Here is an 18,157-nt window from a genome sequence, read left to right as displayed (position 1 = left end):
TGAGGGAAAAGCTCCCATTTCATGAATCCATGGGCATCCTAAGATTATATTGTATGTGAGCTCTAAATCAAGGATTTGACATACCACATCCTTTGTAACTAGTCCAACTCTAAGAGGTAAGGTGATTCTGCCCTTGGATGAGCGTTCTTCATCATCATATGCTTTTATGGTGATAGCATGTGTAGAATTCACAACCTTTTCAGATAATCCCAATTGTTTAATAGTTTTTAATGTACAAATGTTTAGACCTGCTCCTCCATCTATCAAGACTCATCTTATTCAGTTTTTATTGATAAAGGCTTCAATATGTAGAGGTGCATTATGAGGATGGGTTACAGATGCATCATCATCTTCTGTGAATGTGAGGGTATGTGGAATGAAAAGGTATCCCACCGTGGCTTGAAACTGGTCCACGTTCAGATCAGTGGGTACGGAAGTTTCTCTCAAGGTCTTATCAAGGATGGTTGTATGTGTGGGAGATATGCATAAAAGCTCAAGGATGGAAACAAGGGTAGGTGTCTTCCCTAGCTGATCTACAAGGTCATACTCATTCTTTGTGGATGAAGAGGTTGTGGGCTTGGATGGAATTCCTTGCAAGGTGACTTTACCTCGATGGGTTGTGACATTACATTTAGAGGTTTCATCTTTAAAAGATGAGGAAGATGGTCCAATGCCTTTCAAAACAAATTTACTCCTTTGGGTAGGACCTTCAAGATTTTTGTCCTTTATAATGATAGTAGAAACATGATTGTCCATTGAAATATGATTAATAGTGGAATCATAGTCATAGGACGTCTTGGTATAATTAGCTTGATTATTTATAGTTTTTTCTTTTCCCTTGTCATGTTTAGGAAATGGCTCCTTAAACATCGCATGTTCTTCATTGGAGGTGTGACCATCAACCTCTATGCCACCTCTGTCAATGAGATCCCGTATGGTATTCTTTAATCTATGACAATTACTAGTTAAATGCCCTTTTCTCTTATGATAATCACAATATTCATCATCATTCCACCAATTTGGTTTTACTTTTGGATCATATGGTGGATTATCTGGTAGTATTATGAGCTTGTTTTCGACTAACTTTTTGAATGTGGTTTCAATTGGTTCTCCCAATGAGGTGTATTTCCTTCGAGGTTTTGATTTCCTTTGATTTTTCACTTGATTGTTTGAGTTAGAAGAACTTGCACTGGGAAAAGTTCTCTTAGATTTCACAACATTTGCATCTACTACCCCGTGATTGACTGTGTTCATATTCTTTTTCCAAAAGAAGGATTTGTCTTTCCCATTTGATTCCTCTTTGTTTTCTTTGTTCATATCTTGATGACACCTTGTTCAATAAGGACTTTTTCTATCGCCATTCATGTCTCAATGGCCTCTTTGAAGGTAGACAAATGAGCTTTTCTTAGCTCATCTCCGATATCCTTGTTGACATTTCCATCTACTACCCCGTCATTGATTGTGTTCTTATTCATGTTCCAAAAGTGGGGTTTGTCTTTCCCATTTGATTCCTCTTTGTTTTATTTATTCATATCTTGATAACACCTTGTTCAATAAGGACTTTTTCTATCGCCATTCCTTTCTCAATGACCTCTTTGAAGGTAGACAAGCGAGCTTTTCTTAGCTCATATCCGATATCCTTGTTGGCGTTTTGTGTGAACATTTCTACCATTTGCTTTTGTGGTATATCACAAGAGCTTCGACTAGAAAGACCTCTCCATCGTTGTAAAAATGAAGCAAAATATTCCCCATGTTTTTGCTAGGTATTGCATAAGATGGCTACTGACATGTCTGTTTCAATGTTGTATGAAAAATGTTGTATAAAAGCCTCTGCTAGATCACCCCATGACTTAATTCCAGGCGGAATTTGGGAAAACCATTCCATTGTTTGTTTGCCTAAACTTTGTGGAAACAATCTCAACAAGTATGTTTCTTCTCTTGCTACATCAATGCAAGATGTGAAAAAATGTCTTATGTGTGCCTTAGGATCCCCTTTGCCTTTGTATTTATCAAACTTTGGTGTTACAAAATGTGGAGGGAATGGAGGCATTGGAATGCTTCTATCAAATGGGTAAAGACACATTTCCTTCATTGTATATTGTTTCTTTGGTGTATTTATGTCTACCATTTTCTTTTGTAAGTCCTTTATCTAATGTTGCAAGTCATTCTTGGGTGGTGTCTTTTCTCTTTGAGTAAGTCTTGTGCTTGAGCCACCAGGAGGAGGAGGAATATAATACATATATGGATGGTATTGATAATAGATGTGTTCATATAGAGGAGGGACATAGTTATAGCTTTCATATGGACAACTTGGTATGGTATTATAGTGAGGAGCACTAGGTCTAGGTCAATACATGTCATGACCATGGGGATAGGAGGTTTCTTAAGAATGATCTTGGATATTGCCCCCAAATCTGATACGGTGTATCCTCGTGTCATGATCTTAAATATTCACTTGAGTGTAACTGTATGCATTGGTATTATCTTGGGTATCATCATGGTCATGCATGGTGGTAGTTCTTCTCCATGGGAAAGGACAACTACGGGGTTGTTCATGAGAGGTTCTATCATAATTGGCATGAGAATGAGTGTGTGTTTGGAATTTCAGGGTTTTGAAATAGGGATGAAGGTGACTCAAGCATGAGATGCTCTTTCTTACCACCACTATTGGGCCTCCTTTGTCTTGCATTAACTTGATTTATTTGGTTTGTATCATCCTCCAAAATCTCTAACATATCAAAATCACGAGGTAGTCTTGTCCCACTTTGTGTCATGACTTGTAGGAAATATTGTCTATCACTTTTCATGATTTCTTGTACCAATCTATTAAAATGGGGATCCATGATATTTTCCTCAACTTCTATAGAATCCACGAATGCATTGTCATTTTCATTATAATTTCCATTGTTATTGTCATTGTTGTCATTGTCTAGTATATTACTGTGGTTTTTAAATGGATTGTATAATTTGTCTCCATCAAACTCATAGGTAATCATGTTTAAAGACCTTAAAGCTTCTCCAGCTTCCCTTCTAGACCTTTGTGAACAGGTTTTAAACATGGACTAAAGTCTTGACCAAAATGAAAGGTAGTATGAAAATGCAAAGACTATGGAAGACAAAGAGGTGTATGAAATGTAGATGAATCTAGGGTAAACTTGCAATGTCAAAAAGTATAAGACCAAAGTATGTACATTGTTTGAGAGTAAGGTGTGGCTTCCAAAGAGATGATGGATCTCTTGATGAGATAAGTTGACCTTGATTCAAGAAGACCAAATGAGACCCTAAGATGATAGATCTTGATATGAGAATAACCTAGTGTTCTGTTGTAGAATGTTTATAAAATATGATGAGGACAAGCAAAGTAACCTTTTGACTCAAATTTGGAAAATATGTATGAAGGCAATGCATGTGAAGGAAAATGATTGACTATGTATGACCAAGACAGGTTGACTGAAAAATAAAGCCCTATAGGAAGCATCCTTAGAAGCTCTTTGAATTTGAAAACTTAAGTCCTTTGTCTCTTGACAAATCTTTTGCAATTTCTTAATTCTGAACACAGACATGGTTTAAATAAACTCAAACATAATTTTGAAAAAGTTTTGCAATTGTGTCCAATTGTGAAGTTGTTGAATATGACCAAATCTCAATGTTTTGACTTTTACTGGCAAGAAGACACACTAACAGTGAAGACTCAATGTTTGAAAGTGTTTTTGTCCAAAGGATAAAAAAATGTTTCCAAATGTGAAATATAATGTGAAATGTTTTTGCATGCACTTGAAACACAATAGACACAATGTTTTTTTGTTTTTTCTTGAAAATGTTTAAGTGTTTTGATCATGCAAGCACAAATCCTAGGGCTGGTTGGGACAATAGTTGTTGAATCTCACTTGGGGGGTTATACCGAGCTACGCAATTCAAAGCAGATGCTTGACCCCACTAGCTCCACCCTTGCCACTCACTTCTCCAGGGCAGCAAAGTACCAGTACCCACAAAAACTCATCGTCGCGAACTTTGTATCTCTACTCAGAACCATAAGAATATGATCCCCTTTAGAGGTTCAACCTCTTGCGCCAACAACTAGAAGTTTTTTGGCTTCTAACACAAAAGGTGTCTAGTAAGGGCATCCACTCGAGTGGCCATATGTGTGATGACGTACGCTCCATTAAGGAAGGCTCCTAGCCTATAGAAGTTGCGCTCTATAGGGTTTATGGGGAGACATGTCATCGGTATGAACTAATCAACACTCGTTGCTTGCAACTTTCGTCACAAACACATTTATTTATAGTGGCTTGGAAAAGCTTGGCTTTAGCTTCTTACCACTTGGGTCGTTCCCTCTCACTTGGACTTATGGGCTACTCGGGAAGCAAGCCCTCTAAAGGTACAACAAAAGGAGCCTATTGCTCAAGACACAAAAAAGCACTTGTTCATTTTAGAGCACCAATTGAAGTGTTTTGCTAGACTAAAGAAGACAAAGCAAGGAATTTCAAAATCAAATCTTTGTGAAAAGCCCTGCACCAAACTTGTTAGTAGTTGTGAAATAATATCCCTTCTACAAGCACACAAGTTAAGTAAATTGTTAGAAATCCCAAATGACTTTGTGAAACACGGGCCTTTGACAATGTGTTTTTTGACAAATTCAAAAACCTTATTTTCCACGAGATCTTTTGTATCAAAATTAAATTCATAAAGTACAAACCATCTGTATAATTTCAGGGCATTTCCAGAAATGTAAGAAAATCCAACAAATTTGAAAATTTTCTCTCAAAATTATTTTTTTATGAAAACTCATTAAAAATTCGTAAAAAATTAAAAATTGATCCAAAAATCTAAATTTTGTATTCAAAACTCTTGATACCATTCCCAACCTACACAAAAAAGTTCCTACAAAATTGCCAAGCAATTTGTGAGATATGATCAAAACATTGCAAAACCCTAATTTTTAAAGATCTAATTTTTCACGAATTATTTTTCATCAAAATTAAAATCACAAAGAACATATCCCCTGTAGAATTCTGAGAACTTTCCATAAATGTAAGAAAATCCAAACAATTTGCTAATTTTCTCTCAAAATTAATTTTTTTATGAAAAATCCTAAAAAATTAATTTTAAATTCAAATATGCTCCAAAAAATTTGCATTTTTGACTATGCACTCCTGACACTATTTTCAACTTGTTAAAAAATTAGATGCAAAAATTCCAAGCCGTTTGTGAGATCTAATCAAAACATTACAAAACCCTAATTTTTAAAAATCTATTTTTTCATGGAATATTTTGCACTCAAATTAAAATAATAAATAATAGACCCTCTGTATAATTCTGATAACTTTCCAGAAATGTAAGAAAATCCGAAAAAAATGCTAATTTGTTCTCAATTAATTTTTTATGAATAAAAAATTCATAGAAAATTCAAATATGCTCCAAAAAATCTGAATTTTGGATTGAGCACTCTTGATACTGTCCCCAACTTGCAAAAACAATTTGATGCAAAAATTCTAATCTTTTTGTGAGATCTGATCAAATATCTCCAAAATCTTAATCTTGCATCCAAAACCTTAGCTGCACAAGGTTATTCTCTAAAGTGTTTTACAAAACAGCAATATAGGGTTAGAAAAAATTATTAAAAAAATATAGATCTAACAAAAATCCATGTCCCACGGGGCATGCCAAAACATATATGGTGAAAGGTGATGATAAACTATTGTAAAACCATAAAGATCCAACCACAAACATTCTAAGACCTACAATGAAACATTCACCAATACCAATAGAGATACCTAAGATAATGTAAATCAATAAAATAAAGCAATATTACCATTCACATGTCAAATAGGGTTTCAATCTCCATTGTCTCCTATCTCCATTGATCTTGTTTGATATATTTGCTTTCAGATTTTATGTGCACAAGAGTTCAACAAACAACGGATTGTGGTTGATAGCTTGGTTGCAAGAAAGCTTGATTGCATCGTTAGGGGATTAGACAATTAAATGATTAGGTCATTAGATGATTAGGGTTGATAATGAAGGAGAGTATCTTCTTATATAGAAGATACTTTAGGAAATGGCGGGATTAAATTAAGAGGTGTAAAGATAAATGGTCGGCTAGGATGAAAGCGTAGGTAGAGGAAATAATTAAATGATAAAGGGGGTAGGTAAGAGAAGAATTAAAAGATGAATGACATGTGTCATGGGTAGAAAAAGTTAATGTCAAATTAATTAAATAAATAAATATTTATTTAATTAATAGAGGAAGTGGGATCAATTAAATAAATAAATATTTATTAAATTTAAGAGAAAGATTATTTAAATAAATAAAAGTATTTATTTAAATGAGGAAAAGCTTAGAAGAGGATTAATGAATTAATTAAATAAATAAAGATTTATTTAATTAATAGAAGACTTGAGATAAAATAATTAAATAAATAAATAGGACAATTTTAGGTGTCTACATTAATTATATTCAATTAAATTATTTGTATTTTGATTTTTAATTTATTTTTTATTTTTTTCTTTTGAATTTTTTTATTATTATTTACCATTAAATTCTATTCCAAAGTGGAGACATTACAGTACACGTAGGACACCTTCTACTTTATGTCTTAGATCACATGATTAAAATTAATGTCATAATCTTATACAATCTTATGTCTCACCTTGACCTATATAACTATGGGATTATTTTTGTAATCTCAATCCATTATCAATGTATTTCTACATCTCTTAATAAAATAACATTATTCTCTCATATATGATCGCTCTTATGTTTCCATAAACAATTATATACCATGTGTAGCATCCTAAAATTGCGACACTTGCAATTTCGACTGCATTTGGGTCTTCACGATGGCGATGCAACACGGAACCTGAATGGAGACCCCGAAACTTGTTCATGACATCAAAAACTGCATTTTTCAGCACCCTGGCCTGATCCTCCTTGCACCCTGTTGTCCCTGGAGGTGGGACCATGGCGCCCAGTGCCCTGGTCCTTCAGGACTAGGGCGTCCAGCGCCCTGGTCCCCCAGGACCATGGCGCCCAGTGCCCTGGTCCCTGGCCCTATTTTTGGGCCCGGTCTCTTTTGGGTCTCGGGTCTTTATGTTTGCAAATTGGAAAATAATATTTCCTGGTTGGCCTAAGGTCGGGAAAATCAGTCTATCAACCCTAATTGACATGTATATAAACTACATTTCCTCTCCCATTTTGGTAGATGGAAAAAAGGGGCGGAAACGATATTCAAGCATTCAAGCATTCAAGCATTCAAGCATTCCTTCAAGCAATTGAGCATTCTAAGTCTCCATTCAAGGCTAAGTGTTGCATTCAAGACAAGGATTAAACCATTGAAGAGGAGATCACATACAACATACAACATACTACGTACATTACACCTTCGCATGTAAGAATACAAACATTCTTACAACAAGGTATCAGTACTTGTTTACATTACAAACATTTACATTTACAGCATTCTCATTTCTTGGTTAATTCCAAAACCGGGGTTTGACCTAAAGGCAAACCCCTCATCCCTAACCCCCCAATCATCCTCTCTTTTTTGTGTGTAGGTTGCAGGTACGCGGCTGTAATTGAAGATCTGGAATCCTTGTGCAGAGACGAACAAATCCCCCTTCGTTTCGCGGATTTTTCGGAGGATCGTGTGCACGCCGGGCGCCATCGTCCCGTCAACTTTCGCTCAAATTTACAAAACAGCACCGTCTTGACATTTTACTGCTAATTCCAGGTCCACAGCTTCATCCCATATCCCTATCTTTGTTTATAAGCGAATCTTTCCTACTTTACATGCATTCCTAGTTCAATCTTTCTATCTACATTCTTTACAAAAGAGGGTATCCTTGATGTCTTAACCCTTGAAACTCATATAGAATCCAATCTCGCATTGTGTGGGATTGGGTTTTGTGGGTTTCAACCCCTCTTTTGAATGTAAAGTCTCTCTTAAGTGAAAACCATCAACCCTAGTGACTCTCCCTTCTCTCTCCTCGGAGTTGGGGAGGGGAGAACGACTAGGGTTTGATTTTTCCGCTTTACATTTTGGTGAACCTGACGTGAACATCCTCATTCTGATTATTCATGGTTAGATCTGAAAAATTTGCTTCCCTAATTACATTTCCATGTTTGATCTTTTGCAAATTTTAAAGGCTAATTGCATAAAAACCCTAAAATTTTCTTTTAAGTAATTAAACTTGTGAAATGTTTAATTGTTAATGCTTGTTTCAGATCTACCCTTCTATTGTAAATTGTCAATTCATATTTGTGCTTTAATTCTGAAAATTAAGTGGTTAAATGTCAAAACCCTAATTTTTAGAACCTTCTTGATTCAACCTTTGACTGATAATTTCACTAATCAAAACACTTCCAAATCGGCTGTAACTTTGGATTCCACAATAAAATCACAATATCTTTCATCCCTAAAAATTTGGAAAAAAGTTGCGAGGACCGTGTGCACCCCGAGCGCCCTCGTCCCCGACATTTTTTCTGAAATTTCGGGAGCTAGATCTTACTGTATTTTTCTGCTAAAATCCAGAATTTTGGTTGATTTTATCAATTTAAACACTTTCAAAATTAAAGTCAAAGTTGGTCTAGCGATTGCTTGGATTGAGGCTTCTAATCATTCAAAAATTGTTGAAATTGAAATTTGTGTCAAAATTGTGTTTCTTACTATCCTAAATCTGAAAAGTGTGTTAGCATTCATTCGAAATTTCAGTGTTTTATTCAAATTTTTGCAGTTTGTGACTTTTGAAATTAAGTGTTTAATTGCAACAACTTTGATTTCCACTTTCAAATTCGAATTTTGCATGAAATCGAGTCAACTTTTAAATTTCAAAACTTGCATTGCTTTCAGTATTCCCTCTAAAATCATAAAATTCAAAATTTCAGTTTCCCCCTCTTTTTCAAAATACAAATTTTGCATTTTTCAACAATCTCGGTAGGGTTCAATTTTGAGATTGCAACTTTAATTTGGCCTATCTACAGATCGTAAAATCGCCCAATTTTTTCAGATTAGCTTTAAAATCATCATAACTTTCATCCCTGAAAATTTCGAAAAAAGTTGCGAGGACCGTGTGCACTCCGTTCGCCACGGTCCCGGACATTTTTTTCGAAATTTCGGGAGACTGTCCTGATTGCATTTAACAGCTTAAATCTAGGAGATTGGCTGATTTTATTGAAATTTGCTACCTCTAAAATTCAAAATCTTCTCTCTTTCTTTAGTGCATGAGTTTTACAACAATAAGTCCTAATTACACTATTCCCGTTAGACGAAGCCTTAGAATTAAGTCTTTCCAAGGTTTAATTACTGAGGAGATGGAACCTAATTTGAATGGCCTTTTTAACGAGGACATGGGTAATTCCTCTAATCCTCTTAATGATGAAGAAGCTCTCCATGAGGTTTCTATAGAACAACTTTCAAAATTGGATAACCAATTTGATGATTTTCGACAATGGATGTCTCAAGAATACCCCGATAGTCAAGCTCTTTCATTAATTGAGGGTCTAAAACGTATGGTTCAAAGTGATAAGAATGGAATTGATATTTTGCGTGGTATTGTACACATTGTGGATTCGAATGTGATGCCGATGAAAAGTTGTGCCGAAACCTTAGGTTATACACAACCTCCTACTCAAGTTAATCATTCTATTCCTTTGACAACTTCTATTGCTAGTATACCTACTTTTACATCAAACATAATGACTACTTCAATACAAGACATTCCTCCTATGATCACCAGTCATGGGGGCAATCCCTCTTCTTCAATCAACCCTCTTCCTTCATTCAATCTGACTTCTTCATTCATTCCTTCAATGAGTGTTCCTATTATATCTCCACAAATAAACATGACACAAGGGGGCAATTCATTTAACCCTTCCATTCCTCCTTGTAGTGTTCCTCCTTTCCAATCATCTCATATGACTAACTATCATAGTGTCCCACCACCTTACTCTCAATCAATACCTTCTTTCAATAACATAATACCTCCATCACAATCTAACACATCTAATATGAACTCTTCGACTGAAGCGACCATTAACAATCTTGCACAAACTGTCTCTTCTTTGCAGCAACAAATTGCCTCTATGAATCAATCTAAGTTTAGTGTGCCCACATTTGATGTTGCGAGCCCACTTTCTCTTGACATTGTTCGAGCTATCCCCCCTAAACATGTTGAAATCCCGCATTTGGAGCTTTATAATGGCAAGGGTGACCCTCTAACACATGTTAAGACCTTTCAAACAATATGTACTGATTTTGCTTATGACCAAAGGTTGCTTGCAAAACTGTTTACTAGAACATTAAGAGATAAAGCCCTACAATGGTATTGCTCATTGCCTTCCTATTCTATTACTTCTTTCGAACAACTTGCAAATGCTTTTATTCAACAATTTCAAAACAATATAAGTCCTAAAGTTACTTTGATTGATTTAATGCATTGTAAACAAGGTGTTAAAGAAAAAGTGACTGATTTCATTGGTAGATATAAGCATTTGTATGCTCAAATTTCTTTTCCAGTACCTGACAATGATATTCAAAGAATCTTTATTTCTAATTTACAAAAAGATATTAGAGAAAAACTTCTGTTTTCTGAGTTTACTTCTTTCCAACAGTTGTGCGCAACTCTTCACAATTATCAACTGACTGTGAGTCAAATGGAACAAGCAAATCCTATGGCTCCAAGTGATAAGGGTGATAGTAGTCAACAACCATTTGGGAAGTTTAAACCAAACAGAGAGTCAATTAAATTCAATGAAAACATCATCAACAACAATGTGAATGCAACATCAGGTGTGCCTCCTATTTCTAAGTTTTTCAAGAAAGAAAGAAAGTTTACTCCTTTGAATGAATCATTGCATAGTATTATGAATAAGTTATTGGAACAAAATGTGCTTACTCTTCCTCCTATAAAGCAAATAGATCCTGCAAAGATTAACTCACCCTATTTTGATAACAAATCTTTTTGTCAATTTCATCATCATCCTGGGCATGATACTGAAAAATGTTTTGCTTTAAAGGGTAAAATTCAAGATTTGATTGATAATAATACTATTTCTGTTTCTGATGTGAATGATAAAGGCAACACATCTGTAGCTCCTCCTAACCAAAATCTTCAGATTTTTATTGATCCATTGCCTTCTCATACCTCTAATGCGATTGATACTACTGATTCCTCTGTCTCACTTGATGATCTTGTGTCTATGACACCGAATGTGATTAACTTTGTAGAGCAGCAGAAAATCCCTAAAGAACCTTCCATCACCTTTGATTCTAGTGAAACTATCAGGGCACCTGATGGTCCTTTATATATAGTTGCAAAAGTCAAGAATACACCTTGTCATGGAGTGCTTATTGATCCTTCTTGTATGGTTAATATCATTACTAAAGAATTTCTTTTTACTTTGCAATTGTATCAAGTGATCTATGATGAAACAAATGTGGTTGTGAAACTATTTGATGCATTTTCTTCTCCTGCAATTGGTTCTATTACATTACCTATTGAGGTCCATAACAAATCCCTTGATGTGGACTTTGCTATTATTCCATCATCCGAACAATTTCGTGTGAAGCTAGGCTATCCTTGGCTATCTTCCATGAAAGCTATTGCTTCTCCTATTCACAAATGTTTGAAATTTCCCCATAATGGTGAAGTTGTTACTGTCAATCATAGCCTCTTTAAACCAGCTGAAAGAACTTCTAGCATTCCTATTGATTACTTTTGGCCTAAACAATTCCAATCTCTTCCTCCGCGAAGTGATCATCTTTTTAAATCTTATCAAAAGTGGAAAAAAGATATGATCCTATCTCTAAGTGAACCTAGAACACCCAAACTTGACATTCCTATCATTCTTGAGAAGGAAGTTCTTCCTTTGAAAGATAAAACTAATGTCTTTCCTCAAGAAGATTCCCAACCCATTCCTATGAATGTGACTATGCCTATGATTAATAAACTTCCTAAAAGTAGACCTATACCTCCTCGTCATGATGGACTTGGTCTCCTTCCTAAACCAAATATTCCTCCCTTATATGGAGCAGTTCCTCCTCCTTCCTCTTATGGAGAGAAGAGACCTTCCTCTTCTCCTATTGTTCAACCTAAACACCCAAGTGATAAGGATGAGAACATTCCTCCTCCTCAATCTTCTCAACTTCCTACTAAGACTAGACGAAATCGTTCTGCACGTGAACGCCGACGAAGGCGTCGTCTTAGAGCTCAGGCAGCTGCTTCTCAAACTTTACAATCCCCAAAAACACCTTCAGCCAGTATTATTCCATTTTCTCCTCAGCCGACGATTGAGCCGAAATCTCCTAAACATAAGATGCATGATGGTCTTGATCCTGTGCGAGTTAAAGATCCTATTTTTATAAATCTTGATGATGATATAGATGAAAATGTTATTCATGATGAAAATGTTACTCCTGTTCATTCTGATAGTGAATATGAATATGTTGATGTTGATAACCATTTATCTAACGAATTTTCTAAAGCACTTATCCTAGCTCCTAGACAAGAACAACGTGGCTCGGAACATGAACATAGCCCTTGTTTGGATCTTGTGATAGCTCCATCTGCTATGTTGGATGTTCCTCCTCTAGCGTGTTTCCTACCTTCCCGAAATATTGATCAGCAAGATCGGGGGGTAGATGACATGCTAGACTAGTTCATTAGCATAGCAGACTCTCTCCTCCTCTCTTTTGTTACTTCTTCTATGTGTTATTCTCATTCTTCTATTTGTTGTCCTTAGTTTTGTCTACTTGAGGACGATGCAAAACATTGAGATCTCTTTTGGTCTCTCTCATGTTGACTCAAAAGACACATGTGTTCCCTTCTTCTAGGTGACCTTCCTTGATTGGGGAATGAAGAACAATTATGCATACATACATATGATATACATGAATTATCGTACAGCATACTGACCCCGAGGAAAGCGAAGTCACCTTGTGCTTTGTGTTTTGTGTCTATTATCCTTGGGCTTATCTCACACTTGGGGGCTAAATCCTTGTGATAACGTGCTCCTTTCTCATTTCTTATATGTATCACTACCTTAAAGAAATCACCCCCGGTGAGGTGTGTGCGATCGCTTTAACGTAGGGGGGCATACATCCCGTTTATATCTTTTCAAGATACTTGAAAATTTCTTGACAAATTTAGCTTTGCCTTGAAAATTTTTGATATCTTTCTTGCATGACTCATAGTGAGGGAACCTTACTACTGATAGTCATGGTTCTCCCTCGTGATCTTCCCTTTTACTTTGTCAATCGAAGTCGTAAGATCCTTAGTCCACTGGGGCCTTGGTGTATCTTGCCTCCTTGACGTGGTGAAAGTTTTTCAATGTTGTTTCCATGTACTTTACCGGAAGTATGAGCGTACGCTTATACTCCCGCTAAAGTGGGGGCTAAATGTAGCGTCCTAAAATTGCGACACTTGCAATTTCGACTGCATTTGGGTCTTCACGATGGCGATGCAACACGGAACCTGAATGGAGACCCCGAAACTTGTTCATGACATCAAAAACTGCATTTTTCAGCACCCTGGCCTGATCCTCCTTGCACCATGCTATCCCTGGAGGTGGGACCATGGTGCCCAGTGCCCTGGTCCTTCAGGACTAGGGTGCCCAGCGCCCTGGTCCCTGGCCCTATTTTTGGGCCCGGTCTCTTTTGGGTCTCGGGTCTTTATGTTTGCAAATTGGAAAATAATATTTCCTGGTCGGCCTAAGGTCGCGAAGATCAGTCTATCAACCCTAATTGACAAGTATATAAACTACATTTCCTCTCCCATTTTGGTAGATGGAAAAAAGGGGCGGAAACGATATTCAAGCATTCAAGCATTCCTTCAAGCAATTGAGCATTCTAAGTCTCCATTCAAGGCTAAGTGTTGCATTCAAGACAAGGATTCAACCATTGAAGAGGAGATCACATACAACATACAACATACTACATACATTACACCTTCGCATGTAAGAATACAAACATTCTTACAACAAGGTATCAGTACTTGTTTACATTACAAACATTTACATTTACAACATTCTCATTTCTTGGTTAATTCCAAAACCGGGGTTTGACCTAAAGGCAAACCCCTCATCCCTAACCCCCCAATCGTCCTCTCTTTTCTATGTGTAGGTTGCAGGTACGTGGCTGTAATTGAAGATCTGGAATCCTTGTACAGAGACAAACAGATCCCCCTTCGTTTCGCGGATTTTTCGGAGGACCGTGTGCACGTCGGGCGCCATCATCCCGTCAACTTTCGCTCAAATTTACAGAACAGCACCGTCTCGACATTTTACTGCTAATTTCAGGTCCGCAGCTTCATCCCATATCCCTATCTCTGTTTATAAGCGAATCTTTCCTACTTTACATGCATTCCTAGTTCAATCTTTCTATCTACATTCTTTACAAAAGAGGGTATCCTTGATGTCTTAACCCTTGAAACTCATATAGAATCCAATCTCGCATTGTGTGGGATTGGGTCTTGTGGGTTTCAACCCCTCTTTTGAATGTAAAGTCTCTCTTAAGTGAAAACCATCAACCCTAGTGACTCTCCCTTCTCTCTCCTCGGAGTTGGGGAGGGGAGAATGACTAGGGTTCGATTTTTCCGCTTTACACCATGTAAGATTTGGCTGAAGATTATAGCCACTCAAGATCATTCTATACCAAACTCTGATCCAAAGGCTTTCGAGGATGATCCAGAACAAGCTGAAGGTGATAAAATTGAAAAACTACTGAAAAATCTAATTTTTCGGTATTTTCTACATTTTAATAAATCGCATTTTTGGAGGTCTTCGAAGCAAAATTTGGGGTCAAAAGTGTCATCGGTCATTTAACTTGATAGTTCGAAGGCCATAGTGTTGCAGATTAGAGAGAATGCTTTTGAATTGAATATTCCACCATTTTTAGGCATTCATCATGTAGTCACACAAATCTGTCCAACTTAATTAAATAAATAATTGCTATTTATTTGATTAAAAATCCACTAGCCATCAGTTAATTAAATTAATATTTAATTAATTCATCTTCAAACATTCTCCTATTAATTAATAAATTATTCAATTTATTTTAATTAATTCATTAAACCAAATTCAAATCAATTAAATGAATAAAATCTATTTATTTAATTAAATCCCCTTTTTTCCTCTTTTAAATAAATTAAATAAAACATTTATTTAAATCATTAAAACCCCCCCACTTGCATTCTCCTAAAAATGCAACTTGCACACATTTATTGAAATAAATGAATTTTATTTTAATAAAAATCTTATTTTCCCTCACCCACCAAATCCACTTGCAAATCTAATCTCCTTCTAGATTCTTCTAACCCCTTCCTAATTAGCCTAATCCATTCCCTAATTATTGTCACATTCCTAAGCAACATGGAGTCACTTCTCAAATACTTCAAAGTCTTTGAAAAGCATTTAATGCTTTGTGTGTTCAACAATTTAACCTCCAAAGTCTTCCAAAACCACTAATGGCTCTTACATGACCATTAATGGCTCTTACATAACCATTTATGGTTAATTCAACTTGTCTCCTCAAGCATTTATTGCTTTGACCATGTTTATCCCCTTTTGCCTTTGCACAAGAGTTTGTCCATTGGATAAAAGCTTTATTCTTTATATAAAGAGTTTATTCATTCAACTAACCTTGACCTTAACTCCCAAGGTCATGTCAAGCATTTAATGCTTATTCCCTCTCCTCTCAACCTATCTCACATTAACACTTGTCATCCTGGGATTGGATTGAAAGCCCTCACATAGATTTGAAATCATTCAATCCTAACCCTTGTTGAGATTGCTCAATCTCAACCATCCATTGCTCCATTTTTCCTATAAATAGAGCTCATTTCTTCATAATCCAGATCCTGAAAACTTGTATGCATTTAAGCTATAGTGAATTCTAGAGAGCATTTAGCATAAACCACTAATATCTTGTCATCTTGGATAAAATAAATCATTTTAGCATCAATAGCATTTAGTATTAGCTTTTTTATTCACATTTAGAGCAAAATATTTCAATCTCAATCCTCCATAAGCATCCATAGTGCAAAAAGCTGCTGAGAGCTACACTATTTTGGAACTTGGAGAGGAGAGGAACAAAGGAGAAGAAATCAAGAGCATGTTAGGAGGCATTTGGAGATGTCTCATCATATTTATCTTCTTAGTTAGATATTTTGTCATGCTTTTGATATCTCTTTTGATATGCCTGTTTAGATTAGTTTTTGATTGATTAACACTAACGGTTTCTTGTGTGTTGTGTGTTATTTATTATTGACTAACCTTTTCCTTTTTGCAGAGCATCACATCCTATTTTTAATGTGGAGTTGCTTCATCCATATTTTTCACCTTTGCTAGACACTTTAGATGTTGATACAATTCATGCTAGTGATTTTAATTCAGAGACCACTACTCCATCAGACAGTGATCACATTGTTCAGGTTCTTATGAAAACTCTTTGTAGCACACAAATTCTTTTGTATCGTGTTATCCAAGCAGGAAAACATCCACGCCAAGGCAAGTGGTTTACTAGTGAACATATTGCTACACGCTTTCCTCATCTGCTGCAACAAGCTAGTGCAATGGGGCCAATTGTCTTTCAAGGGGGGGGGATGATCTAGAGGCTTTTGAGGATGATCCAAAACAAGTTTAAGGTGACACAATTGAAAAATACCGAAAATCTAATTTTTTGGTATTTTCTCCAGTTTAGTAAATCACATTTTTTAAGGTCTTCGGTGCAGAATTTAAGGTCAAAAGTGTCGTCAATCCTTTAACTCACTAATGCAAAGGCCATGGTTTTAAGGGACTGAAATTAGTTCTCTTTGAGACTTTTCCAACAGTGTAAGGGATTTCAAATTGCAAGTTATGAGCTAGAAGTTATGGCCCCGCCAAGTTGGGATGCCTAAATTTCTACGTTTTTTTGAAAATTTATAATTTGTTGTTATTTTATTTTCTGCAAAGACTCTTCATTTCATCTGTTGGATTCCAAATACTATTGGAATTCCATGTTGATGTTTAAAACTCAATTTTGAATAAGTTAATATGACTTTTGATGCATACAACTCTAGATTTTTGAGTTCTTGTTATTGTCCATTTTGTTGAACAATACTTGCAGGTTTACGCTTACTCTCACACTCTTCAACCAGCTCTTGTATTTGCACTATGCTTCGATACAATTTAAAACCTTTTTAATAGCCTATTGTGTGAAATAGAAACTATTGTTTGATTGACTCTTTGGGGTAGCCTGCTTTACTACAAATCTCGGTTGTGATTTGTGAGTATTGTACTCTTAATCTATGTTGTTTGTGTACTCTTAATCTCTTCAAACCAACTTCATATTTGCACTATGATTCGATACAATTTAAGACTTTTTTAAAAGCCTACTATATGAAATCGCAATTATTGTTTGTTTGGCTCTTTGGAGTAGCCTAATATGATACAAAGCGCACTTGCAATCTGTGAGTATTGTAACTATCTCTCCACTCGACCAAAAAAAAATTATGATAATTTCCATGAAAATGCTAGTTGCAAGACCTAATTTGTAAATAGTTGTTGGTGAGTTGATACTTTTGCACTCATGTTTCAAGCATAAACTCTTATGTTGATAGCTTTCTCAAATGAATAAAATTACAAATCCACACCTGTTCAGAAAATAACCTAACAAACAACAATGTGATATATCGCATTCTTTATGTTGGCCCTGGAGTTGTGATAGAAACAATCCTAAACAGATCCATTAATCCTATAAATATATTTTCTCCTAAAATAGTAATTGAACCAAATCAAGAGATACCATGTTTTCTGTTGGAATATGTGCAGAGTTGGATGACATGATGATATTGTATATTGTCATTGATGTCAATATGTTGAAATATGAACTGGTATATTGAAGAAAGAAAACTGGCAAGAGAACTAGTATGATGGTATGAAGTGAATCGGTATGATGATGTGAACTAGTATATGCAAAGAGGTGAACCGGTATGTTGAATGTGAACCAGTATTTGCAAAGTTTGTATTGGGGTTTCACTTGATATGACTACCGGTTGGTAGTCTCAACTTCCAAGTTTCCGGTTGATGTATTCCAAGTCTGTGTGATTTGACTGACAACATTTTGTGATGATTTAGCATTGAAATGAAGATGAGATCGTGTTGCCACGTCATCCTTGTGTGCGT

General features: G+C 35.8%; 1 protein-coding gene across 1 annotated transcript in view; it reads left to right on the top strand.

The window, feature by feature from the left end:
* The window catches only part of LOC131049300 (uncharacterized), a 91,193-nt gene extending 74,028 nt beyond the window's left edge, over positions 1 to 17,165 (top strand). Inside the window, exons 7-8 of the mRNA XM_057983348.2 lie at positions 16,284 to 16,578; positions 17,100 to 17,165. Of these exons, the coding sequence (XP_057839331.2) occupies positions 16,284 to 16,578; positions 17,100 to 17,165 (361 nt within the window). The remainder of the gene's footprint in view (positions 1 to 16,283; positions 16,579 to 17,099) is intronic.
* Positions 17,166 to 18,157: the final 992 nt, after the last annotated feature.

Source organism: Cryptomeria japonica, chromosome 8 (genome assembly GCF_030272615.1).
Source record: "Cryptomeria japonica chromosome 8, Sugi_1.0, whole genome shotgun sequence".
NCBI classification, from domain to species: Eukaryota; Viridiplantae; Streptophyta; class Pinopsida; order Cupressales; family Cupressaceae; genus Cryptomeria; species Cryptomeria japonica.
The sequence above is the reverse complement of the archived record's forward strand: the minus strand, read 5'-3'. Positions and strand labels throughout refer to the sequence as shown.